This window comes from Semicossyphus pulcher, unplaced genomic scaffold, assembly GCF_022749685.1.
Source record: "Semicossyphus pulcher isolate SPU_LCO1_2020_fin unplaced genomic scaffold, fSemPul1.0.p SCAF_15, whole genome shotgun sequence".
Classification (NCBI taxonomy): domain Eukaryota; kingdom Metazoa; phylum Chordata; class Actinopteri; order Labriformes; family Labridae; genus Semicossyphus; species Semicossyphus pulcher.
The window spans coordinates 4,041,892-4,069,295 of NW_027211659.1; the positions used below are offsets into that span (position 1 = coordinate 4,041,892).

The 27,404-nt window shown below is 41.6% G+C and overlaps 2 protein-coding genes across 2 annotated transcripts in view; one reads left to right on the forward strand and one right to left on the reverse strand.

Moving 5' to 3' along the window:
* The first annotated feature begins 938 nt into the window (after positions 1 to 938).
* LOC138592543 (TBC1 domain family member 8) lies at positions 939 to 25,795 on the forward strand. Its single transcript, XM_069663375.1, has 20 exons — positions 939 to 1,244; positions 9,020 to 9,130; positions 9,335 to 9,453; positions 9,543 to 9,771; positions 10,026 to 10,266; positions 13,730 to 13,937; positions 16,993 to 17,190; positions 17,388 to 17,537; positions 17,638 to 17,788; positions 18,743 to 18,957; positions 19,070 to 19,187; positions 21,061 to 21,346; positions 21,573 to 21,720; positions 21,844 to 21,942; positions 22,099 to 22,167; positions 22,261 to 22,531; positions 22,884 to 22,949; positions 23,032 to 23,118; positions 23,218 to 23,327; positions 23,487 to 25,795. The coding sequence occupies exons 1-20, from the start codon at positions 1,118 to 1,120 to the stop codon at positions 23,868 to 23,870; spliced, it is 3,387 nt and encodes a 1,128-aa protein (XP_069519476.1). The 5' UTR covers positions 939 to 1,117; the 3' UTR covers positions 23,871 to 25,795.
* A 603-nt stretch (positions 25,796 to 26,398) lies between these two features.
* neb (nebulin) overlaps positions 26,399 to 27,404 on the reverse strand; it is a 68,424-nt gene continuing 67,418 nt past the window's right edge. Inside the window, exon 143 of the mRNA XM_069662925.1 lies at positions 26,399 to 27,276. Coding sequence (XP_069519026.1) covers positions 27,103 to 27,276 — 174 coding nt within the window. The 3' untranslated portion in view covers positions 26,399 to 27,102. The remainder of the gene's footprint in view (positions 27,277 to 27,404) is intronic.

The following is a 27,404-nucleotide window of genomic DNA, read 5'->3' on the forward strand; positions in this document are numbered from 1 at the left end:
TGCTACTTCAGCAGAAGTAATTGGCCAAATAATTCAACCTGCAATGTACAGTCGGATATTGACTGTGCTTGGTGTGGACTTGAGGATACCAGAATATGAACACAACGTATAGAGAATTGGCAGAAACCTAGTCCAAAGTGATTCTCCACTTTCAAAAGTTTTAATCTAATGACATTCTCCACATTATTGCATATAAATCTAAGGATATGTAACAAGTTACATAAAATAATGCCTAAAAAGTAAAATTGATGTAATTACATTCTTATGCAGTTTGAAATTTATTTTTCAACACCAAGTGAATCAAATAGTCATAGAGCAGAAAATAAGGCATTGTCTTTCCTCATTCATTGAATGAGTTCATACAGTAAGTTTTTGTACGATAATGAGCGTAGTGAACACCTGAACGCTGTGTCAGAAGATCAGCCAATCACAAGAGGGAAAGTGGCTCTCTGCCGGAACTGGCGGAAGAGAAAGTTGGTGAAATGCGGAAGACAAAAAATAAAACGAAAAGCTCTCACTCCGTCCCTGTTTTTCAGGAACCAAAAAACGTCAATCTCTGCTTTTCTCTGTAGTTAAATTTACAATCAGTAGGCTAAATTGTGTTTTTACAATTATTTACAAAGCAAATTAGTTAATATTGTCAACTTTAGCCTACTACATGGGCTTGTTATTTTATTTTTGGCTTCACTGGAGACATTGTGTTTAGGTTATTTTATGTTATAGCTGGTTAAATAATTGTTTTTAATATCAATATATTCCGTCTAAAACTTTGGTTATGTTATTGTGAATGTGACTGTGATTTAAAAAATAATCTTCAGTCAGCAAAACTGCAAGAATCCGATTTCACTACACAGTCATCTTCCCTAATAGACGATCTTTGGTTGGTGTGTACAGCTGCTGTAAATCGGGTGTGAGGGAGCAGCAGACGTGAGGCGAGGAAGTGTGAAACCTGCAGCTGTTTGGAGCGCAGGAGGATCATGGAGAAACCCGAAATCCCGCCGCTGTAGGGTCGAGCGAGCCGCTCCTGAGGTGGAGGACGGGCGGGGAAAACTTTATACACCGCTACAAGGACCGAGACCGCGGAGGGCTTCCTCCTGGTCCCTCCCTGCTGGACGATATGTGGCTGAACCCGGAGGAAGTTCTGCTGAAAAACGCTCTGAAGCTTTGGGTGACCGAGAGGAGCAACGACTTCTTCCTCCTGCAGAGGAGGAGAGGCCACGGGGAGCCGACTGGCAGGTTCACAGGTAAGAAAAAAAACACCTTTTATCATGAAAAATAACAAGAAAAGAGGAGGCCAAAGGGTCAACACAGGCTGGACTACAGGTAAACAAAGACAACTTTCTAGAAGCCAGATAGACAGCTTTCAGGATAAGAGGTAAACAAAGAAAACTAGCAACAAAAAGAACAGGAAAGACCACAAAGAGCCTGCAGGTATGATCACAGGTAAACAAGGGGGCGTGTCCAATGGGGTTTCGAAGAAATTATAGTTAACAACATATTTATAGAAGCTTGTCTTGAATTATACGAAACTCAGGGTTCACAGAAAGCACCTGTTATTGCAGTCTCTGTTTCTCACTGTGGCATCTGCCTTGAAACCAATCACAAAACTATAGTTCCCTTGAGCTCACTCTGTGACTCCTTTGTCAACTTTCAACTGAGCAGCTTACCTCAGTTCAAACTTTGAGACTAGACACATCAAAAGTTTCTCACATCCTACATAATAATAGATTTAATGCGTGGTCTGAGGACCAGTTATTAAAGTAGAGAGGGGATTTTTTTTGCTGCCACGCCTACCTGTGGCGTGCATGGTGAAAGGAAAAAACTCTCAGTGGGTCAAAACTCAAGCAACACCTGTGAAGACTTAAAGAATTAAAGTGGAAATCCCCAACAAACTGAGACACCGTTAACCTTACGAATCCCATCATTTTGGTATAATTAACTGCACACTTCTCTACATTTTACGTTTATGTAATGTCAAGTCTCCTGCAGCTATCGTTACTCTTTAAACCAGGCATGTTTATGTAAGCCTTTGGGGTCTAAGATTAATGGAATGACTTAAATCTGAACCACGTTGATATTAACTCAGATCAAGCTTTTCATATAATGCTTTAGCTTTTCTTAGGATACAGTGCTTTTGGGTTGCTTGTAAAACAAATACATACAATATTCACTAAAACATATTTATAATTCTCTTACCTTTCTTGCTAATATGCTTTGTAATGGCTTTGAACTTGCCCATTTTCAGATACATGATAACAACTACAGCAATCCTTAAAGGGACATAAAGATATTCCTGCAACGATTATTTTCATTGATGATTTATCTGGCGTTTATATTCTCGATAATCAGTTAATTGTTTATAATATATAAATATCAGAAAATGGTGAAAAATGTCTCCTTCAAGCTGTCCGCAAATGTCGTATTTTGTCCTCAACTCAAAGCTTTTCGAATTACTGTCATAGAGGAGAAAGGAAACAAGAAGATTATCACATTTAAGAAGCTGGAATCAGCACATTTAAACTTTTATTGTGTTGAAAAGTTACTCAAATCAAGCAAGCGATTATCAAAAGGTTTTGCAATGAATCTAAAAGTTAACAACTTCTCTACTGACCATTGCATCTCTTCTTAAAACTGTGCAGTTACAACATGCTTATGTTTCAATGTGAATATTCTAGGGACCCTACAGACAATAATGCCGTATATATAACAAGACCATTGTTCACAATACAGACGCTCTCTGTCTTGTCTTTTCTTGGACTTTTGTCTGAAAAATCCCCAAACAAAAGTCCATTTACAATTTATCTATTTGTGGAAAATCTGTCATTTCCTGCAGCAGGATGACATCCTCAGGGATTCTGTTGCATGGGATGTTTGAAGGTGCACAAGTTCTTTCACTTCCCCATGCTATAATGTAAATGTTTGACCTTGTCGAGCAGGTTCTGTCCTTACATTTCGTGATGAATATACAAATTTGTGCCCACATGTTTGTTGCAGCTGTAGCCTGTCTGATTTTTCCCATAGCTGTGAGTTACACACGTTCCCACTGCTGCTTCCTCTGTCTCGCTTCCTCTCTGTGTTTTGTATCTTTACAATCTGACAGTCGACGGTACATTATGATGATGAGGGACGTTTCTTATTATTAAACCAGACGCTCAGCTCAAACAGGGTCTTCCTTATGTCTTCTTGATTGTGAGGAAATGTGGCCACATCTCTTCTCATAAAACAGAATAGTAGGAACTTCCTGTCCGGGGTTTGCTTTGTGTGTGTGTTTGTTCCTGCTGTTCCCATGACGAGAGAGGTCATAGGTCAAGTCCTGTTGTCACATCGTTCAACATTAACTCATTAAACTGCCTCCACTACAGCATTCCTTCCACACAGGCAAAGGGAACAACAGAGTAGAGTTGTCTAAGTATTATCATGAATCACACAGTAACAACTATATACAGTCAAGATTGGTTAAATACCTTACAGAGTGATTCATCTTTGTAGCTATTTTCAGTTTAGTTTTTGAACCTTAAAATAGAAAATATGATGTTTTTCCATTTAAGAGAAATAAGAAGATTTATGTCTAAAAACACACACGCGTACAGTATCATGCATACGTTTTCACTTCCTTTGAATTTTCCACATTTCGTCATGTTCTAACTGCAAATAAAAATGGATGTTATTGGGGTTTTACGTAATTGAACAGCACAGAAGAGTCCATAATTTTGAAATAGGAAAGGGGTTATAATATATTTAAAAAGTGGTACAAATAAAAGTATGAAAGCTTTTAGTGCTTTGCGGTGAAACCTCTAAGATCAGATACAAACAACTTTTATTTTTGCATCCAACAGACGTCTGCTAGTTTGACTGCTCTTGTTTGTTAATTAAACGGTTAAAAGCCCAAATATTAGGCTGCTGGTTTATCTCTGTTGGTAGAGCAGGCGCTCCATATTCAGAGGTGACAGTCCTTCATCGAGCGGTCGCAGGTTCGGCTCCCGCCTTCAGCCCTTTGCTGCATATCATCCCCCTCTTCTCCCCATAATTCATGTCTCTTTTCAGCTTTCCTGTCAATAAAGCAAAATAAATAAAATAAAATAAAAGCCCAAGTAAGTTGGCTTTTGAATTCCAGGTTGTAACGCCTTAAAATGTGTAGAAGTCCAAGGTCGGTCCAAAGCTAATTTGAACAAAATAAGAACGTTTTGGAGAAAAGAAAGTTTCCACTTCCTCCTAACTTTGCTCACATTTTGTTTCATAAAGTCTGATCTGTTCCACTGTAAAGATTTCATATATTATATCAGTTTTCTATAGCTGAGGTGATTGATGAAAGTAAAATCTCAAAAAGTCACAATTTAAAGACAGTAAAAAGTTTTTGTCCCCAAAAACATTTGTTAATTCTTTATAAACCGTACACTAAAAAGAAGTTCTGCATTTTATACTCCACTTAAATTTCCATAAATACAATAAAAACTGAAACTGAAATTTAATGTGGTCTCAAAGCCGTGAAATCAAACTTCTCAGCAGCTTCCCCCTTCACACCCGTGATGACATACTTTCGGGATTTCTGAGCAGGGCTGGGCAAGCAAACATCTGCAGCTGATCAGCACCTTCATACCAGTAGTTGTGTTTTTATTTCTTTTCAAATACTTTTTATGGAGCCTTTTCTTTGTCTTGAATGTGTCTGCATTCACCCTCTTAGTTTAAATATAATCCTCTCGCAAAAATTGATTTTCACAGCACGTTTCATAGAAACAAAGTGCTTCACATAGATTGAAAAACACTGACAGAAAATAAGAGCAAGAATTGACCGTGACAGATTGATTTTTTCCAGACTAAAAAATTACAGCAATGCAACAGAAAATGTTATAAACCAAGCACGACTAATAAGCCAAAAGCAAATCATACATAATAAAGACCAGGGATTAAAATGAATGTAAAAAAACAAATAACAACTCAGACTCAGGCTTCTACATCACTCCCAATTGCACGCTGGAATACAGAGAGAGCTTGCCACTTAAACAAACAACACAACAAACAGACATCACTCATTTTGATGCATTCAAGAACAAACAGACACCCCAGCCTTGCAGAAAACAGATATCTGTTTTGCTGCAGGCCTCTTAAAGGTTGACAGCAGCCTTTACGTCTCCACAGAAACATCCCCCCCCCCCGACTATGTGACCATGAGCAAAAGAAAGACGTTGATTCATATTGACTCTCTTTTTTTTGGAGGCTTCTCAGTGTAAACCCCTTCTGGGCTTTGTGGTGACAGACGGATGGCTTTGTGTTACCAGGCTGCCGGGTTCACAGCTCCAGGCAGGTCGACTCCGACTCTAAGATATGGTTTACAGTTGGCTGAGAGCCAGAGCTTTATCTTCACACTTCTCTGTCATGTGCTCTCTGCAGGCTGTACTATTGTGGATACAGGCTTGTCTAACAGATGCTGATGTTAGGGTGAAATATAATCACTATAGGTTAACAAAACGCATTCTTTATGAAGGAGGAAAAGCTTCTTAAACATCACTTTGACTCACTCTCACCAGACCGTAAAAGCCTCCATTGAATCCCACTTCTGATGACATACTTTCAGGGTCACTATGACAGTTTCATTGCAGGTTTTACAAGCGGAAAACCCTGAAGTTGTTGAGTTAGATCATAAACTCATCCTACAGTATGCAGGGGAACCGATACTCATTCCTCTTCCTCTTCTCTCTCAGTATAGCTTGTGTACATTTTGTCCTGTCTTTGTGTACCAGGCCAGACGAGCTAAACTCAGAGATAGAGATCACGTTCAGTCATACCTTTTGAAATGCAGGGTTTACTTTGCTGTTGTTGTCTGCCTGGATCTGGCTGATAATGCTGCCTTAGAAAGCTAAAAAGTTCAAAGTAAAGCTGGGTGAAAAATGTCTGAAATTAGTGAAAAGTTGGACTGATCTGATCAAAGTCTAAGTGCTGACTGCAGTGACTCCAGTTGTTGTAAAATAAGGACTACAACACTGAGTACCCGCCCTCAAGCACTAAATCAGCCAATAGCAGAGCATGTGTCACGGCTGCATCAGCTTCATACATACTCAGCTGTTATTATTGTATCTAATTTATGCTTTAATATACAAGAGCATGTAAGAAGGAAGCTATAAGCTATTTTCATTCCAGCTATGTTGTTGGATTTAAATCTTAAATGAGTCAAAGAAGAGTTTGGTTCCCTCCAGGTACTCTAGCTTCCTCCCACAGTCCAAAGACATGCTGGTTAGGTCAGTTGGTGACTGTAAATTGCCCGTAGGTGTGAGTGTGTGCGTGAAAGGTTGTCTGTGAGTCAGCCCTGTGATAGCCAGGCGATCAGTCCAGGGTGTTCCCCGCCTCTCGCCCAATGACAGCTGGGATGTTTCAGCCCCCCTGTGACCCTGGATAAGCGGTATAGATAATGGATGGATGAGTCAAAGAAGTTGTTTTACTGCTGTTTTCCCAAGAATACAACATTAACACCATGTTAATATACTTATAAACATTTGTATGTGTTTATTTCATATTCATTGTCAAAAACCCACCAGAACTCCTGTATGTTTGTGACACATTGCACATTTTATAACACCTGAATTTCCCCCCTGGGGATCAATAAAGGATTATCTTATCTTGTACTTTTTTCATGTTGTACAGGTAGTGTGGGTGTTTACTTTGATCAGTTTGTATTCATGCCTTTAGAAAATATTAGAAGTGAGTATGAGCTGCCTCTCTGTGTCATGCATTATTGATCCTGGAGCCCTTTATGAGCTCTCTTTAAAAACATATATTTCTATGCGTACTTGCTCAGGTTGTATGTTGGGTTTAAGCCTTTCTAGGCTCATCCAGTCACATGCTACCACATTGTAATGCATTTCTTCTATATCTCCAAAATAAAAGGGTAGAGTGAAACATATGCACAAATGTAAAGTATTTAATTGTTTTTAAGATCCCAACATGCTGACATTTTCGTCTTTTTTGTGTTTGTATTCTACCTGAAATATTAAAGCCCTGCCAATAGAGCTGTTATTAGAGGAGCATTATGGAGATTAGTGACGCTTAACAAAGATAAAGGCATGGTGACAGAAGCATCCACAGACAGAGCTTCAGGCTGCTCAGAAAGTGTAGATGTGCGTGCTTTCAGCCTGTTTCTTTTTCTTAATGATTTAAAGGCATGAAGTTGTTTACATGAATGGTTTTTAGTGGATGCAGCTCTTATTCCCCGCTGAATTTTTAGTTGAAAAACGGAACTGAATGACTGACTTGGTTAGAAGAAATAAAAGTTTATTACCAGTCTGAGGTTGTCCTGTTTTTATGGTAGACTCATCTAGACGATAAGACACAGAGACAGCACTTTATAGAGGAAGGAACAAACCTTAAGAACCTGTTTCTGCTGCTCCCTGTATTTATTCATTGTGTTTAAACTGCTGAGTAAAGACTATCTGTATATGTCAACAGATTCATTTGCATTGCAGGGACTTGTTGCAATACTGTTTACGTGGCAAAGATCCCAGCTGACAATGACTTTTTGAATCAAGGAATATGTTTTTATTATTGATATGTCTTAACTCTTGCACCAAACTTTACCAAGACAACTTTTTCAATGATTAACAAGTATGAGAAGATATCGTATAAAAGTATATGTTGATAAAACATAAAATGCATTTGTGATATAAGTTCGAACCGTTGGCCTAAAAGCATCATCATAATTTCAGATATAGCATTAAAACGAGAACTAAGCATTTATATTTAAAGGTTAATGGTAAAAAGAAATATTACGGCCGTCCTCTCTCGCCTCTTTCATTATGCATCTGTAAGACCTCTCAGCCTGCTGTGGACCTGTTGGTGTATTTCTGTCATGCTGCTGAGAAATATTGATGTCTGTGTTTGAACTCTTCACGTCTGCTCTCCGCGAGGCTACAAAAAGAAAGACTTAAATATGACACAGCTATCACAAAGCTGTTATATGGTCAGTAGTGAGGTGTGGTTTTTGAATAGCTTTTCCTTGAGTTGTTGAATCAGAATTTGTTGAGAAGAATTAAAATAAATATATGGTATAATCTACTTAAAATGAGAGTTAAAAATTAAGGTAGTAGGCTATGTGTGGATTCGGTTTTACTTTTATCGTCTTCACCGACTGTTGTAGCCATAAGACATCTTTACAGTATCACTCAATATGCTGTTGATGCGTTACAGTATGTTACATGTTTTTGTTACCTTATAAAACCTCTGCGGTGATGGCTTAAACATGTTCAAAGTTGATACGAGTGTAACGCAGCGTCCTGGGTTCGCCTAGCTGTGTACTTACTAATAATTATTTAAATAATAAACGGGACGATAGTTGATGTAACTGTCAGCAGCGAGCGCTGCCCTTTTTAATAATATCCCCCACTTCTAAAACAAACGTAGAAGAAGAACAATTATATCACGCCCTACGGCAACACGGAGGGACACGGTGTCTTACGTACAGGAGCACATCCTATATGTTATATCAAATATTGAACAGTCGGTTACATGAGGCTTGCGATTGCTACTGTGCAAAACGCTTAGCTAGCTAGCGTAGCTAAATAAGCCTATTATGTAGCTTTCTATGTAAGCTCATGTTTATTAGCTTGAGTGAACCATTTCTAATTATTACCTATTCGACTTTGCCAGATAACTTGATAATAACAACTTAAAGCAACATACCGGTAACATACTTTTAAAAAGAACTAATGGATGAGTATGCTACAGCTAGTTAGCTGGCTAGCTATCTCAGTTCAAAGAAGTTTCATATACTCAGTTTATGGCTGCTTATCATATTATTTTCTCTTTCTTGTGGCTTTTAGAAAAAGTAAACTCTACTTTTCTCAGGAGCTTGTTTTGGTTTTTGAGTCACATGGTAGGATAATTTAGGTCCACTTGAATACTGAGCAAACTACTAGAAATGGCTTTGTACACAGGCAGTAAATATATAACTGCTGCCTGAGCTCATGTCTCTGGGATGTGTTTACATTAGTTCAGCCCCAGCCTGATTCTCTGTTATGTGTTGCCTCTGCAGGTCTCCTGGTGGGGGCGCTGGACACAGTGCTGGACTCAAATGCCAGAGTCACACCCTTCCGCATCCTCCTCCAGGTTCCCGGCTCCCAGATCAGCTGGGTGATCGCCAGCGGTGAGCTCAACCGTCCTGCTGTCTTTCTTTATTCACAGCTGTCTTGTTTTATTAGTTCACCTTAGATATTGATGCCTTTTTTTGCACTCTGCAGTTTTGTTTTGCTTGGAAAGATTTCGGTGCTTTCCTGTAACCTAAACTCACTCATTTGATGTTTCGCAGCTGTTAAATCCCCTCCTTTGTTTTGTCTTTTTTGTCCACCAGGAGCTGCCATAGAGGAGGTGAGCAAGCACTGGGACTGGTTGATCCACAACCTGCTTCACTCTCTGTCTGTGTTTGAGAACAAGGAGGATGTCGCCAGCTTCGTCAGGGGAAAAGTCAGGGTATGAAACAAGCCCTTTCTTTGGATTTAAGTTATATGATCATGGAAACATTCATTCTCATGCCTTTGATGATGCTCCCTCCTTCATAGGGCCTTATTGCAGAGGAGGTTCAGGGTCGCCAAGCCGCCCAGGAGGAGGACCCGGCGAAGTTCAGGGAGGCTCTGCTGAAGTTCGAGCTGCACTTTGGCCTCCCTTCGTCAGAGAAGCTGGTGACGTACTACTCCTGCTGCTGCTGGAAGGGCCGGGTGCCTCGGCAGGGCTTCCTCTACCTCAGCATCAACCACATCGCCTTCTACTCCTTCCTGCTGGGGAAGGAAGGTCTGTACACCAAAGTGAGGGCTCTGATTTTCAAAGCAAAAGACTAAAGTCAGTTAACTCCCCTCAAAATATTAATGTATACTGATTAAAGAGGTGTGCGAAGGTAGAAATGATAAAAATGTTCAAACTTCTCAAACCAATCCTGCAAAAAAGTCAATGTCTTTTTGTCAAATTGTACAAGAGTTTCATGTTAAGTACTTGACCACACGATGGAAACACAGCTGGTGACCATCCTTCTCTTCTTTCTTCCCCAGTCAAGTTTGTGATTCCCTGGGCGGAGGTGACACGGTTGGAGCGGGTCTCCACCGGTATCATGACGGAAGCGATCAGGGTCAACACACGGCAGCGACAAAGGGAATTCTCCATGTTCTTGAACCTGGAGGAGACATTCGGGGTCATAGGTCAGCTGGCTGACATCGCTCTCAGGCGGCTGCTGGACAGCGAAGGCCTGGAGCTGGACCGGGTCCTGCAGCAGCCTGCACGCATCACCAAGAGGTCAGTGCTGGTCCTGGTGTCAGTTACCAGAACCTTTAGAACTACCTTAGTTTGTTGCAGCATGTTTTAGTTGATTGTGTTTTTTATGTGTGTTTTTGCCCATGTTTTTAATCTTAAGCACATTGGGTCTGCGCCTGTCGTATGAAATGTGCAGTGTAAATAAACTCGACGAGACTTGACTTCCAAAATGAAGTTGCTTGTGAAACAATGTCAAGAATGAGAAAAGAAAGCTACAGAGAGGTTGAAGCCTTTTCTCACCTCTGCACAGCTGCACAATCACAGCGTGGGGAGGGTGTGAATGTTGGTTTGTTGTGTTTGTAAACTTGCAGAAATGGTCAGACACAGTTCTCTCGCATCTGTTGTTGGTAAAATGTGGGTGGAGGGGGTTTCTGAGTCACGACCATCTGAAAAAAGGCACTGGCATCTAGAGATAAGCCCCACTGAAGATATTTTAAACTGCTCCGTTTGTCGGTGAACAATCGGCGTTGGGTTGCATGTTTGGAAACATTTTTTTTATGCAGTTAACTTTTAATTTATCAGAGAGAGAAATCACAAGTCACACTAGAAAACATCCGCTGCAGCATCACTTGTATCTGGACAATCTTTCAAGCTCTGTCCTGTATAATCTGCTTGCTCTCTTGTATTCCAGCCTTAACAGATAAGAGAAAAGACACGCATGCACACGTTTGATTCGCTGACATGGTGTCTTATTTTAGTTAGCAGATGTTTAGTTTTCTGTAAAGGCAACAAACCTGCCTTTAGTGCACAAGCAACTTTTACTCACGGTGCTCCTCCTAAAATAACCCCTGTGATATACTTACTTCTGTAAAAATGAAAAAACCACAAAAACCAGACAGGAAGTGGAGTTAAAAGTAAACTGAGCTGCAGGACAGATGGGTAGTGAACCTCATCACAGGATCTTTAATTTGTATCTGTGAAATGCAAATGTATTTACAGCAGATAAGGTTGATTGCTGAGCATGTATAACTGAGATGAAAAGTAAAAAAAGGAAGAAGGAATAGAAAGTATGCTGACACACAAACCACAGACATGAAGATCACCATGCAGGTGAAATGTCCTGCGAGATGTGAAAGTAACACAAGTAGGCAAGCTGGTCGTCCAATAAAGAAACAGCAGTTGCTTTATGACGATAAACTTGGGCACTCATTAACTTCTTACGCTAGATTTTTTAATTTATTATGCCTTTTATACACAGCAAATTACACTTGTTGTATATAGGATCTTTTTTGTGCTCAATAGGCATCCTTTAAACAAGAATGTAAGGGTTAAGTGTGAGTCCAAAAGAACAGAAACTGAACTCTGAAACTGAATCTCCTCAGGCCTCAAACCGAACACTGGCTTTTGGTCAAGTAGGGCAGAACGCTTCCTCTCCTGCCCGCCCTGAGGCAGCGCCCCCGGTCCAAATCTGGCCCCTCATTCACCCATATGTGCACAATGTGACTGTTTAATGCTTTTTACAGTGAATACCATGACACTGAAGGCCTCACTTCTCAGAGTTGGTGTGGAGTTACCTTCACACGTTGGTTTGTAGGACAGCAGTGTAACCAGAAAATGTGTTGTGGAACCAAAACCAAGTATCGCTTCAATGCAGTGCAGGTATCTACGTGGCAGCTCTTAGATGTGTTCTCTTATAGAGACTCAACAATCAGCTGATCGATTCATAGGTCAGGTGATCAAGGAAAAATGAATTGCCATATATTCTGGTGATTGATTTGTTGTTTCATGTCAAAACTTTCCCAGTTCCAGCTCCTTAAAGATATAATAAGTAGGATTTTTTCAACACATTCACACTGGGCCCCTCCTCCTGGGCTCTTGGGCGAGAACACGCCCAACAGCATCACGGTTACCTTTGCGCTAGCATGCTAACTGCCGGTTAGCTTGTCCGACCTGGTTTGAGGCACCTACCTGTCCAACAGAAAGAAGGCCAACTCTGCATCGCTCTTTCGCCATGTTCGCCGGTCTGAAAGGAGCCCAGTTGCTAATTTGAACCACTCCCACACTCACCTATACGCTGCGATTGGCTCAGGGAACCACAACAGCTCCCCTCCTGAAAACGTGCAAAGCAAAACAACAGAATAGATGCAGAGGGAAGGGTCTCACAAGGGAGGGAAGGCCCATAAGTGTACCTTTAATTAACCTGTAAGGATTTGCTTGTTTTTTTATATTCATGATAGTGAAAGAAGAGTCTTTGAGTTATGAAGTGTTGACTAGAAAAAGAGATGATCTGGAAAATGATCAGAATCAGAATCAGAAATACTTTAATAATTAAATTAAAACATATGTGAACTATACACAGTATACTGAATGATATACACATTAAATGTTGCACAGTTGAAAAAAAGTGTCAGACAGTCAGAGGGAGGAGTTCAAGAGTTTGATGGCCACAGGCTGGAATGACTTCCTGTGGTGTTCGGTGGTGCATCTCAGGGGAATGAGTCACTGAACGTGCTTTTGTGCTTAACCAGCACATCATGGAGTGGTTGGGAGACATTGTCTAAGATAACCCGTAATTTGGACAGCATCCTCCTGTCTGACACCACCGTCAGAGAGTCCGGATCAGTTTGTCCAGCCTGCTGCACTAGCCACCACAGATTCATAGAACATCCTCAGCATCGTCCTGCAGATGTTAAAGGACCTCAGCCTCCTCAGGAGGCACAGGCAGCTCAGGCCTGAATACACCCCCAAGTACTTATAGTCCTCCACAATGTCCACACTGACCTCCTGCATGGAAACAGATGATGAGCTTTTATAAATTATAAACCATATAATTGTTAGATGAAGCGATTAATCATGAATTAAATCTGCAGAGTAATTGATAATGAAAATAATCATTAGTTCCTGTCCTGTTGTTTAAGGAACTACATGCCAGATGGAGGAAATCACAAGAGAGAAACACTGGACTAGAAAAGACTGACTGCACAGACTGTGCAAGACACACTGTAAATGAGGTTGTGCAGAAATACCGGGGTGATTTAATAGTATGAAGTTTGTTTGCATGGACTTAAAAAGGCTTCGGTTTTAATTGGAGTATAAAAGCCTGTTGTCTTCTAACAAAGGTCACATGATTTAGTTTTGGCCATCTGAGTTGAAAATTATAGACCATGCGTTGCTCCACTTTTCTGTTACTTCCTTATACTGTAGTAAATTATTATGCACAACAGCAAACTAGGCCAACTGTTTCATTCATGCTGCACCAACAGTTGCAGCCACATTTGTCCACCTTTTATATCAAGTAACAGACAAGTAATGGTTGTAATATAAAAAGAAATGAACAGCTTGATCGCCATCAACCCAAACCAACATCCTCTTCAAGTTTTGATGCTGTTCATTCAGCTTAAAGTAACCTTACAACAGTAGCACTTTTTTACGGTCAGCTAAAGATATTCAGAGTTTTCATCTGCGTGTTACAGCCTAACTCGTCCCCTCACCATCTTCTTCCCAGGATCCTGGAGGAGCAGGCGTTACGGGAGTACGTCCTGGCTCTGTTTCGGCTCCCTCGTGCTGAAAGACTCCACGATGTGGCCTCCTGTTCTGTGTGGACTCCACACGCACGCTGCCATACAGCCGGCACTCTCTACACCACTGACAGCTACCTGTGTTTCTCCAGCCGAGAGGAAGGCAGCTGCATCCTGCTCATACCGCTCCCAGAGGTACGGTACCTGCAGCACAGCGTCACTGAGGCTACCTGTTCACATACACTATTCTGAGCCAGTGTGCATTAAACCTGCATTCTTACTAATGGCCAGCAGGGGGCAACTCCACTGTTTGAAAAATAGGTATAAAAGTAAAAATGACACTACTACTCACTCGATTGAAGCTCAGGAGTTTTTTTCGCTGGTTATGAAACAGACTGAAAGGCAGGACAAAAACAGCAAAGAGAAAAGAGGTACGGCTTTTACCACAGGGGGCGCCAAAACTACCTTTAACCTATAACTACCTCATTAAACCTTTTCATACATTACATTCATTTTGCAAACCGTTTTAGAATAAAATAGACAATTCATCAAGGTATGCTTTAAGACTTTGCTACCTTGTGATTCACTACTAATAAATATCGTCACTTCGAGTCCAAAAAATATGATTTAGTGGCCAAAACGGCAAAATCGAGGCGCTTCACAAACCAGTGGTTGACATCATGGTGGTTAACTTTTATAAATCTAGAGCCGTTTATTGCAATCCTCCTTAAATCATAAAAACACAGACACTAAAGTGATCCATGTGTTGCCAACACATACCAGTACACTATGGCGTGTGTGTGCAATTTCTGACCTTCTAAAGGTGTAAACTTCGGAGTGGAACTTGCGCATCCTGACCACATGAGGGGTACCACTATAATCTAATAATGTATATTGGAATTATTCTATGTTGTCTTGCAAAACAGAAAAGCTAACGGTGCATGTCGGTAGTTTTCTTCAAGTTGCCTGCAGGAAGGCGCCTTTGATTACTCAAAATCATGACTCAAAAGATGATGAAAACTAAAGTAAACTAAGATGGTGCCATGAGATACAACATTTCCGGTTAAGCTCAGTGAACCTGGTTCACTGGAAATACAGCCTTAAAATAGTTTTTAGTCTGTCGTAATGTGGGTCAATTACTGCAGAGGCCTTCAAGGAAATAAGAAACAACATTTACAGAATGTTGGTTCATTGCTTCACTTCATTTGACATCATTAGTAGTAAGAAACAGAACAAGAAAACCTGATGGATGTGCTGGGATGTTTTCTGTGTTTATAAGTTGGTAAATTCCACCGTTGAACAGGTGACAGATCTGTCTGACTTCATGGGGACGATCTTTCTCCTCATCTTATCCGACTTTTCCAGCCTCTTAGTGAACGAAACCAGAGACGTTACAGTTACACACATCTCCATCTTTGTCTTTAATGGTTTTATTAAAGAATCTTTATCTGAGTGTGTCTGTAGGAGGTCTGTGTTTCCTATGATGTATTTTAGGTGATAAGTTAAACTTCCAACTGCTGGTTAAACAGTAATTCATGAACCAGTTTTATGTGGCTGATATTATAAACACACTAACACCTAAAAGTACAGAGAGATTTTAGCTTGCATTTTAATGGATATCATTGTATGAACTGTACTTATATAGTGCTTTTCTAGTCTTTGCGACCACTCAAAGCTGCTTTTACACTACATATCACATTCACCCATTCACACACTGATGGCAGAGGCTCCTATGTAAGGTGCCCAACTGTCAACCAGTTATCACATTCATACCCGTTGGCTATGCCACCGGGAGCAATTTGGGGTTCAGTGTCACCAAGGACACTTCGACATGTAGCCTGAGGGAGCTGGGGATCGAACCTCCGACCTTCCGATTGAAGGACGACCGACTCTACCACTGAGCCACAGCCGGTGGCAGGTGTAAACAATTAGAAAAATGATATATATATATATATATATAGAATAATGAGATATGAACCATTTCAATGTGGTGGTTAAAGAAGAAGCTTTTACTTTAGAATAACACTTTTTATTTAGTTAGTTTTCACATTTTTATAAAGACACAAAGAACAAAAGTAGAAAATTGAAGAGCAAAATAATAATATAAAAAAAGAAAGAAAGAAAAAGTAAAACACACACCTTGTTGGGGCACCTTAACTTCATATTATGTCAGACGTCCATTATGGCCAAAGACAGTCACAAGAAGATAGCATCCTCCTCTTCTGCAGCCGAAGCACTCCCAGCATTTCTCCCACTTCTTAGAGAAGGTTGCTTCTTTAAGTCTCAGAGAGAAACTCATCCTCACCATTACAAAGATTTCTTTAACAATTTTCATCCAGTCGCTGAGGCTCGGAGGTTCAGGTTTATGCCATTTCTTTTTAATGCTTTTTTACAAGCAGTAAATCATATTTAATATTTATAACAGTCCTTTTTCATGACAACATCCTCTCTCATTAAACCAAGGTAAGGTGTGGGATTCCATGACCCAAAATCTTTCTCAGAGCTGAGCATATATTCAACCAGAATGTTTGCATTTCTGGACAAAAAATATGAGAGCACCGTCTCCAGCGTTGTTGTTGCGACTGAGATTGCTTCCTTTCAATGTGTGGACCAGCCAAATGCCCTCCGCTTCTTGGAGCTTGTAGATTAGACACTTTACAGATGTATTTTAACTGTATGTGTGAAGCTTATTGTCGGCAGAGATTAGCAGCCAGATGGTCAGTCTGTTCATGAACAATGTGAGGATTCATGCAGAGACTTCTTTCCTCCTGTGTGGCAGTTTAACGCTCCGCTTCCTCTGTTTTCTGTTGAAGCATTGTCTTTAGAAAAGTGTAATCACTTCCACCCACCTCATCTGTGAAGGAGGAATCCCATCTCTGCTCCTCCAGCTCGCCTTTTACCTTAAAAGTCTCTGTTCCTGCACACTTCCTGCAGAGCTGGGCTTTAATATTGTAGTTTTTCTCAACTTTAAGGCTGTGTTACAGTTACTTTAAGTGATTTTTCTTTCATTTTATGTGTTTTAAGCTTCAGTAAAAGGAATAACTGTGACTTTATCTGACTTTATCTCTTAGATAAGTCAGATTTAGTGCTTATTTTACGATATGATTGAACACAAAAAGTAGCAGAGAACTTGGGTATCTAAGTAGCTTAATAGATTTAAAAGTACACCCTCTTAATTCCAGTTGCTCCTCTTCCGCTAACTGTTTATTTTTTGTGCTTTGATGTCTTTTCCCTCCCTTTTTCCCATCAGGTTTTGTCCATAGAGAAAGCGGAGAGCACCAGCCTGCTTCCGAACCCCGTCATCGTGAGCATCCGCACCAAGAAGGCCTTCCAGCTGATCGAGCTGCAGGACAGAAACGAGCTGGTGGAGAGCCTGAACTCCAGGCTCCGGGCGCTGCAGTGGAAACAGTCCATGTTCCGCAGCAAGAAGGACAGCAAGAGGAAGATGGTACGTCACGTGTTCGAGCACTCTGAGTAATCTGAATCAACACATATAGAAGCTCTGTGCCGCCAAAAGGGACATGCTACCCGATGCTACCCGGTGTGAGCTCAGTTAGAGTCTCGAATGAAAGGAATATAATAAAGTAACAATAAACAATAAAATGAAATCAACAGTTTAGTTTTGGTCCTCATATTTTTCCACAGAGCGCCCCGACACCGTACTACACCTTCTACTACGACACTGGTTACTCTGACGAAGAAGAGATAGAGGAGCAGGTTCTTCGTAACACCGTCAACAGCGAAGCTCTGATGACGGCCTTTCACCAAAACCAACCGGGAACCAACGGCAACAAGGTAGAGACGAGTCTGTCAATCAAAGTCTGATATATAATGATAAAATAATATGCTGATTACATTGTGTATTTACCTGTGAATGTGTGTGTTTGTGTGTCAGAGCATGGAGCAGGTGAAGGAGCGGCTCTGGGAGGATCACTTCCAGGAGTTCGGTCGGGGCGTCCACATGTTCCGCACAGAGAAGATCCAGAGGCTCATTGCGATGGGGATACCAGAGTCGCTGCGAGGGGAGCTGTGGATGACACTCTCTGGTAAAATAAAGATGGATATTGGATGAAATTATGTCGACTTCTACATGTGGGAGAACAAGTTTTTGACGTTTTTAGACAACAACTTGACGCTTAATTTTCCTGGCTGACGGTCGCTTTCCTTTTTCGACTGTTTGAAAATAAAAAAAACGTACAATAATGAGCAAAGGAAGCTCCTCCCTTCATAAAGGTTATTATGAGCTTTTAAAAAATATATGATACATGTTCATTCAGCTTGATCCTTTAGAGACTGTAGTTTGTGTTGCTGTAAAATTGTAATGCATTATAGTGAGAGATTTTTACAACATTTAGTGCATCTTCAATTCTATAAATGGGGTTGGGGAAAAGGTCAGAATAAAGAATAAAGTAAAGGACAAAAATAATTCACTGATATGTTCGACTGCTGCCGTCCTCTAACAATGGAAAGTGATAACTATGTAAGCAAGAACATCTGTAATGTAATATCACAGGAATATGAAGGACACTAAACACTGTAGCAAAAGCCCTCCTCTTAAAGGGCCGGTACGTGCTGGCTGTAGTGCACGGCTGTGGGCTTCACATCCTCTTCTCTCCTTCTGCCGCACCTCCAGATAGGCTCCACACGACACCTCCTCAGTCAAAACCAAACTGCCTGCTTTTATTTTGGTTTGCTGTCGTTTCCTCAACTCTGGTCTCACAGAGGAAGAAAAGGGTTTTAAGATGCACACTGAAAGTAACTGAGCAGACACTTTTGTGGAACTGAGACTAAACCAAAAAAAAGAATGAAACGTTGAGCAACAAAGAAGAGCAGTTTTTTGGATGTTTTCTAATGTAGACTTATATTAACATCATTATTCTTGTTACGTTCACTGCCTATGAATCGTGAAATGTGATTGTGAAAAGGAAGTCATTTTATTCTTGGTTAAACATTCTGCAGCCTCTTTTTTTTTACACCCTCTGTCCCTCCTGTTTGTGCAGATGCGTCCTCAGAGCTGGAGTCCCACCAGGGCTACTACACCGGCCTGGTGAAGAAGTCCATGGGCCACAGCAGCCTGGCCACAGAGGAGATCGAACGGGACCTTCACCGCTCTCTACCGGACCACCCTGCATTTCAAAACCCCACCGGCATCGCTGCACTGAGACGAGTCCTCACTGCATACGCTCACCGCAACCCCAAGATCGGATACTGCCAGGTAGGGACCCTGTGATCTGAGCAGTATGGTGGCATCCAGTATGACAGCCGCCGTCTCGTGCATTATTACCCACGTGGATTAAACGTTACTGCAAAATGTTTCTTGCATCCAGTCGATGAACATCCTGGCGTCGGTGCTGCTGCTCTACGCTAAAGAAGAAGAAGCTTTCTGGCTGCTGGTGGCTGTTTGTGAGAGGATGCTGCCCGACTACTTCAACCGCAGGGTCATAGGTGAGAGATCGAAAAGAAGAAACAGCAACGAAGTATTTTCTTACCTTCAGTTATTTAAAATTACCTGGAAGTCATGTAACCACAGTTTGTTTTGTTTAACCGAACACTCTGCACGCTTCTGTTTTATGTTGTGGCTGTTTTGTCTGAGCGTCGCAGATGGCAAACACCCGAAGGCTTATTTTTGTCCTCTGTTAAAGGGGCTCATTTCCTGTGTTTGTGAAGCTGTTTATTTATGACCTGCAAGGTGCATTTGAAACAATTTCCTCTTCCTTCGTAACGTCCACATGTTTGTGAGCGTCTTACCACCTCTGAACGGCATTTTCTGAGAACCCAACATCTGATGGGTAAAGCTGGAGAACCGTGTGCTTTTTTTGGTATTAACAATTTCCTTAACCAGGAAGAGACAGAGGCAACATTTTTGTCCTGATGACTCTGTTTGTCTGTGTAACCACATTTGTAATTTGAGAATTGCGTCCGTTTTTTTAGTTTTTTGTGATATTTTAGTATAACAGCATATAAGCATCTGACAAGGTTAAAGGGCCAGTTCGCCGATTTTCAACCTCAGTGCTATCATGCTATTATGGGGAGCTAATGCCATCATGGTACGCTCTGTGCCTTTAGAGGACGCTATCCACTTCTCCAGTGGGCCCTGGAATACATTCGCCAGACTACGTAAAACGCACCATCTGTTGGAGGTCAGAGAGCTCGCCATACTACACTTCCTCAATCTAGGACGCCCGCCTCCGATGTCACGTCTATTTCAAAGTCGTCAGGTTTGAAATGTAGACCACAGACCTGAAGATGTTTTAGACGATCCAACGGTATATTCTCGTCGTATTTCAGATTCTGTACCTCTCTGAGCGAAAACGGTAGTATTTCACTCCAGCATCTCTCTCTGGGCCGTTCCTTTCAGAGGGAGGGGCACAATGCATGCTGGGTGTTGTAGGAATGTAGAATGGGCGTAACCATGAGCTGTTTGTACAACTTTCTCAACAGCTATGGAGCCAATTTCAAATGTTATTGCTTCTATTGATTACAGAGAACACCAGCTTTGACTGACAGAGGCTTTTTCCAGGGGCGAACTGCTTCCAAGTTAATAATTCTCATTTTAGTCTTTTATTTTCAGAAAATGACAACTGGTTAAGAAAACCAAAAGATGCAGAAAAAGATGTATTTCAGAGCTCGAATGATGCAAAGAAAACTAGCTCATGTTTAAACATCAGAATACTAAGTTTTTAGTTACAGCGTTGCATCTCTGCATGCTCTCCACCAGTCTGTCACAGAGCTGTTAGGCCGCTCTTGAAGCAGCTCAGCTTTGTTCGATGGCTTGTAACCATCCATCGTCCTCTTGATCACATTCAGGAGGCTTTCAATGGGGTTCAGATCTGGATTGGGCTGGGCATGACATGAAGAGAGAGGCTGATTTAAGGAACATTTGGAGGGGTCTTTTCCGGAGCTGTAGACTAGGTTTAATCCCAGCAGTTATCCCAGACTGAAATGATTGTCCAGCTTTTGCTGCCATCTGGTGGACATTATTGTCTACTACCAGAACAGTCTAAAAGCTGCCATCACATTTTACATTCCTAATTTTGTTTTCTAACTCTTTGATTAGAAAGTTGCAGATTTTAGTCATAATTTACCAATTGTAGACTGTATATCTTTTAGTCAACGCTTCTGTTAAATTCAATGAAGAGGGAGCTCTTAGAGAGTAGCAGCAGAGTCTGCTTTACGGTGCGACGTCTATTGACTGGTCATGCATTAGATTTTATTATAGAGCATCTGACATTTTAAACACAAATGATAAACTTTGACTGCTTGTGGTCAGACACACAACATTTAGATTCCTGCCTGACTCCGTTGTCTCCCCCTGCAGGAGCTCAGGTGGACCAGTCCGTGTTTGAGGAGCTGATCAGGGAGCGTCTCCCCGAGCTGGCCGAAAACGTGCCCGACCTGTCGGCCCTCTCCTCCGTCTCCCTCTCCTGGTTCCTCACCCTCTTCCTCAGCGTGCTTCCCTTCCAGAGCGCCGTCTGCGTGGTCGACTCTTTCTTCTTCCATGGAATCAAAGCCATCTTCCAGCTGGGTCTGGCAGCGCTGGAGGCCAACGCCGCACAGCTCTCTGCCAGCACAGACGACGGACAGGCACTCATGATTCTCACAAGGTAGATCTGTGTGTTGATGAAGCACTGCAGGAAAATCTTAATTCATCTATTAACCTTTTTTTTACTGATTTACTGCATTGTAAAAGAAGATGAAGAATGTTCATCATAACTTGGACATTTCTGTATATGACGCAGTAAATTAAGATTATTCAGGTGGTTTTCTGTTGACAGCTGCACATTTAAAACCTGGTTTTATATTACAAAAAAGATGCTCTATGCTTTGCAGTTTTCTGGATCAGGTTGGATATGAAGAGTCGGGTTGCCCCCCGTCCCCTCCGCCTGCTGCTGCAGAGAGGAGCAGCATCAGCAGTGACACGGATGTTCCTGCTGTGAGACACACGAACATCACCGCCCTCATCAACGACTCCTACGAGGTTAGACGCACACAAATATTATAGTTGAGTCTAAAATAGTCATGTCTTTACCCACATAAGATCTTTGATGTTGTTGCACTGAAGTTCCAATTACGTTCTGCTGTTTGTGTTTCTTTGTGTCAGAAATTTGGAGACCTGTCGGTGAGGCACATTGAGCGGCTTCGCTGCCGACACAGAATCCGAGTGCTGCAGGCTCACGAAGACACGATCAAAGAAAACACTGTGAGCAGACGGAGAAGATACTTTATATAGCCAACTACTTAAAAGACAATTTAAGGCTAACATACAAGTTTTTCTTGAGCCTTGTTGCAACCTTTCTATCTTGTACTTCCTGCGCTCAGACATCCACCTCTTACCTGTGTGTGCGTGTCTTTGCAGTTGAGGTTGGTGGCTGCAGATGTTTCCATCTCTCCAGAAAACCTGGCTGATGTCTACAACCTCTTTAAGGTAACAAATAATCACTTGTGTTTTCACTGAATTTGGGATTTAAGCAGAAACTAATTATTTCCTAATTTTCTTTTCTTTGTCCTTCCCCTGCAGACGGAGCACTTCATCAGTCTGTACTGGGGTGACAGCAGCTCTGCAGCGGCGGCCGAGGCGGCGGCGTGGCATTACAGTGACACCGGTCGCTCCTTCATCGAGCGGCAGTACCGGCTGGACCGACCTCAATTTAAGAGCCTGTACGGGCTGATGGCGCCGTGGCCCGGGGGCGGGAACCAGCATGCCGACACGCTGGCCAACCGCACCTTCACCCTGCTGGACCAGGACCAAGACAACCTGGTCACCTTCAAGGAGTTCGCAGGATGGCTGGGTAAGTAAAGGGAGGGACAGGTGGGGAGAATCAAAGTGGATTCAAGTCTTACTGTCAAATCAAACTCCATTAGAGTTTTTAGGGTTTTTCCACTGACAAGAGACTTGTCACTGGTGTGTTAATCCCAGATCAAAATTTTAAACCACATTAAGTGTGTCAAAAAACCCTTTATCCTTCCCTGAACTTCAGCTCCACTCTGACTCCTCAGAACTAATGCTTTACAAGACTGACAGAGAAAACCTGTCCAATTGCAAAACCTTCAGCCTCCCTGTGTCTCTGTGTTAGAGTTTAAAGAATCACACAGGAAAGGTTATTTCTTTATTTTTAGCCGTCTGTTCTTTCCCCCTCTCAGACACTTTGTACTGTGAAGACCTGAATGAGAAGATTCGGTTGCTGTATCGTCTGCACATCCCTCCAGGTCAGTCATCCTGTAAACAAGGTGAAAGTTACAAACTTCACGCTGCATTCAGGACTCTAAACTTTACTGTGTGTGTCTGCAGCTCTGACGGAGAGTGAGGATGACCCCTCCCTGATGAAGAGCCCCCTGCTGTCCACAAACAGACCCCTTTATGTTAACCTGCCCTCTGGTAGGTAAAAACTGCCTTCAGCTTAGCAGTACAACCAAAAATACAAAGCCCATACAAAATATAAAAGTACCATGTTGATTGTTTGAGTTGTGCTTGCAGGTGTTGAAGGTGAGGTAAAGGATTACCAGGAGCAGCTGAAGCAGATGCTGCAGGATTTGGCCAAAGAGAGGGAGAAAGATGTGGAGAAGCCTCTGCCTCTCATGAACCAGGTACTCCGAACATGCTGTTCAAGTGTTGACCTGCACAGTACAGGTCGCTGATCCTTGTTAACTGACCTCTTTTATAAGTACTTCCCTTATTTTTGGTGAGATGCTGCTTTCCTTTGATGTAACACTCCTGTAACCCCCCCATCATCCCTCTCTCCACAGCGTGAGTTCATCCAGTTCTGTAAAACGCTCTACAGCATGTTCCACGGCGACCCCGAGGAGAACGACCTCTTCCAGGCCATCGCTACCGTAACCAGTCTGTTGCTGCAGATCGGAGAGGCGGGCCACCGTTCACACAGCACGGGGTCAGAGGTCACGGAAGCGGTTCCCACAGATGTAGCTGCTGAGGATCCTGGGGTTGATGGGACGGCAGAGAAGGAGTGGACGATCAGCTTCGCTCAGATCTTGGCGTCGCTGCTGACTGAACAGGCGCTGGTGTACTTCTTCGAGAAGCCGTTGGATCTGACTGTTAAAATCTCAGAGGCCAAGGAGAAGCAGTATCACCAGCGGGCCGGTCTGCTCTCACTGCAGCAAGGGACCAGATGACTGAGAAGTGAACTTAACGTAAACCAAATTTCATATGAAGAGAACCACAAACGTCAGAATCATTTGACACAATGTGACAGGATGCAGCAGCTTCAAGTTCAGAAGCCAAAGAGCCTTAAAGTTATCCAAGACGTTTACTATTAGAACTTTCGTCTGCAGCGAGACAAGTCCCAAATTACTTTTGCCTGAAACCGATGACAAAAAGGAGCTTTTTTCAGAACATTTTGAGCCAAAAAGACAGTTTGAATCTCCAAGTTTCAGCAGCAGGACGTAAACTGGTTGACTCACTGGTATCGGCCAGCAATATCAGGAACGTCAACATGTGTAATTTTGTGCTGAAGGCCTGGAGAAATGTTGCCGAAAGGATAATTATTGCCTTCTTTATGAGGATGCCTGCAAATACACTTTCTAAAAAGGCATCCATTATAAAGCCTTAATCACTTTATATAAGGTTAATAAATCATTCACTAACTCTACATAGATCAGCTAAAGGCCTTAATTTGATTAACTTATTGGTTGGCAGATTGTGAAGCATTTTTGGTGGGTCATTCCAAGTCATTGATTCATTAATAAGTCATAAGTAATGTGATTAATAAAGCTTAATATGTGTCTGACTTTGTAATAAACCATAAAGGGCCTGCTAACAGAGTTTTTTGTACTGGCAGCGATCACAACATCAATTTGAACACTTCTCATCGGCGCTTACTGTTGCTAGGTTACGAAAGTTGTCTGGCGGCACTTCCGCTTCCCTTGTAAATGACCGTTAAGTCTGTTTTAAATTGCTCTTTCTACTTAATATACAAAGAAAACAAGAAAACAAAGGACGGAATCGTGTCCTGGCATTAACAGCAGCTCTAGACCTGGATATTGTACCCTCGAAAAACCGAAAGGATTAGCGTCACCTCCGCCATTGTTGTTAACAAACTTTATATCTGAAGTCCCGCCCCTTCTTGATTTTGATTGGTCGGTGAGGGCGACGTGACATGATGAGCCCGGCGGTGTTCCAAAAAGTTTAAATATTTTCAACTGAGAGATGGGAGAGTTTTTGCGCTGAAAACGCTGAACTGTATTCGTTTTGTTTAGAAAATAGGCGCACAATTCTCATTTGTGTATAAACCCAACAACCAAAGTTAGGAATAAATCTGCAACTAAAGATGTAAATAAGTTAATACAAGTTTTTACAACTTTGCAACAAATGTTGATAAATTTGTTAATAAATTGATTTTGATCTAGATTCTTATTTTTCCAGAAGGTCAGAGTTCAAACATTAATCGGTGGACAAGTGTCCTGCTTGAGGAGGACTTCACAGAGAGGTTTTCACAACCTGACAGCCGGCATTATTTTCTAGCTTATTGCTTAATTTACTCGTGAACAATTGAGCACTTGTACAGTAAGGCCATAAAATATTACTCCATAAAACCCTTTATAAAAGCTGCCTGATTAGACAGCTTCATTTAAAAAAACAAAGCAGCAACAGGACAGATCTTGCATGCATCCAGTGATGTTTACTATTGATTTTATAACTTCTATTTCTTTAATATGACATTTTTTCACATGCAAGCACCACAAGAGAAAATATTTTTTAGGTTTTCTCAAATTACTGGAAATAATTTACAGTGATCTGAAACCGTTGCGGGAAGCAGGAAGAAAGACAACACTGCTGGAATTGTCCTGAATTAAAGGCATTGTTTAAAGACACGCCTGTTTGTTTGTTTTTCTGTTTAAGCAAAACTTGGCTCCTTTTTTATTTTATTGATTTTTTGTTCTTTGAAGCTGTTTCTGGTCCTGGTTAGGATCATAGGTGCAAGTTGTCATGAGGAGCTGTAATGTGAACTTTTGACGCCATAATCGGAGCACCTGGAGCATTCTGGGTAGTTAAAATTTCACATTACAAACTTTCCACATACTGAAGACAAATATATAGAAATGCATCACTTTTTTTGCTCTTATTTTGCATCATTAGAAATAAAATATCTAAGACTTTTCTTTGCACACTAAAGGCTTCTTTCTCTTTCTAAAATTAACACATTTCTTATATCCTTCTTAGTAAAAACCTCTTCTTTACCAAGATAATCTATCCACCTGACAGGTGCGGCATACCTTGCTGCTGATGAAACATCATAATTATTGCACAGATGTTCCTAAGGCCTGTCACAGTAAAAGGCCACTCTAAAATTTGCACACATTATGGATTTCACAAGTTTAAGAGGATTGTGCCGTGGTCAAACTGGCTTAACGAATCTCCCCCAGACAGATAGCTCCTTAATTTTACGACTTTATGTCGCCTCAAAGTCACTTCTAAATAGTTGTCAGCCTGAGACCTCCACATGTAGCTTGTGTCCTTTTATTGTGACCAGCCTAAGCCACAACTGTATAATAGTCATACCCTTAATCATGCTTACTAAGATGGATTGTACTTGATTAGGGGACCTTACTTCTGTTATAATTCTATATTTGCTTCACCTGCAACCCCTTAAAGACGACTGAGAGTGAAAGTGAGTAAAATGTGTGAAAGAAGACGCTCAGAATGAAAAGCAGGAGGCAGCGAGCTGCAGGAAGTTGGTGTGCTTTATTAGCTACTGATTAAAGGTAGAGGACGTGCTTGACTCCACGACCTACATAATCGGAAGACACAAAACACACATTATACTTGTAGCAAGCCTTCAGTGTCAAGGAGGGAAGACTGAGGCTCGTCTGTTACAACTCTTCAGGGAGTGGTTTCATCATGGAGGAGGTAGGTGGTGACTGACTCCTTGTAAGTTTCATTATTTTATTATTCCCTTTTTTCTCTGTAGAATCAATAAAAGGCATAATTTTGAGCTAGAACTATTTGAGCCCATTGATTTGAAGAGAATCAGACAATAAATGTTTATTTATATAGAAGTATTTTTGAAATTTACACAATAAAGGGCCAGGACGTTTGTTAGTGAGTCTTGATTTTCCTAGTGTCTTAAAACCATATAAATAGTCTCTCTTTTATGGTATGTATCATCAGAAGTATTTATATGTGTCACGTCATGATGCTTATGTCACATCCACAGGCAAAAGGGCAGCAGCATATGATTGTAAAAGACCAACGAGAAAAACAACACTTTAAATACAGAAACAGAGCTAACGGGAGCTAAAAGCTAAACATTGCACTAAGCCACAGTTGAGATCACAGGAGGACCGTTTAGTTTGCCTCGTGGATGTGTCTCGCCCACTCTGGAGGGATGATGGGCGGGCTTTGTCTTTAAACTGCTTCAACGTAGTTGGCTGGCAGCATGCCGGTCTTGCCGGTGCGCTGCACAGTGCCGTACATCCAGCCCTCGTCGATGGACTGCACGTTAACGATGACGTCGCCATCTTTGAAGGACACCTCGTCGTTGTCGGCTGCACCGTAGTCGTACATGGCGCGCACAGTCTTCTGCAGAGAGTAAAGGTCAGAGGTCAGGTAGAGTCAGTTTGTGTTAAATATATGAGGGTTGTGTGATACTCTATAGTCTTAGACATTAAAACACCAAAACACAGCAATGAAATGATCATTTCTTCGTG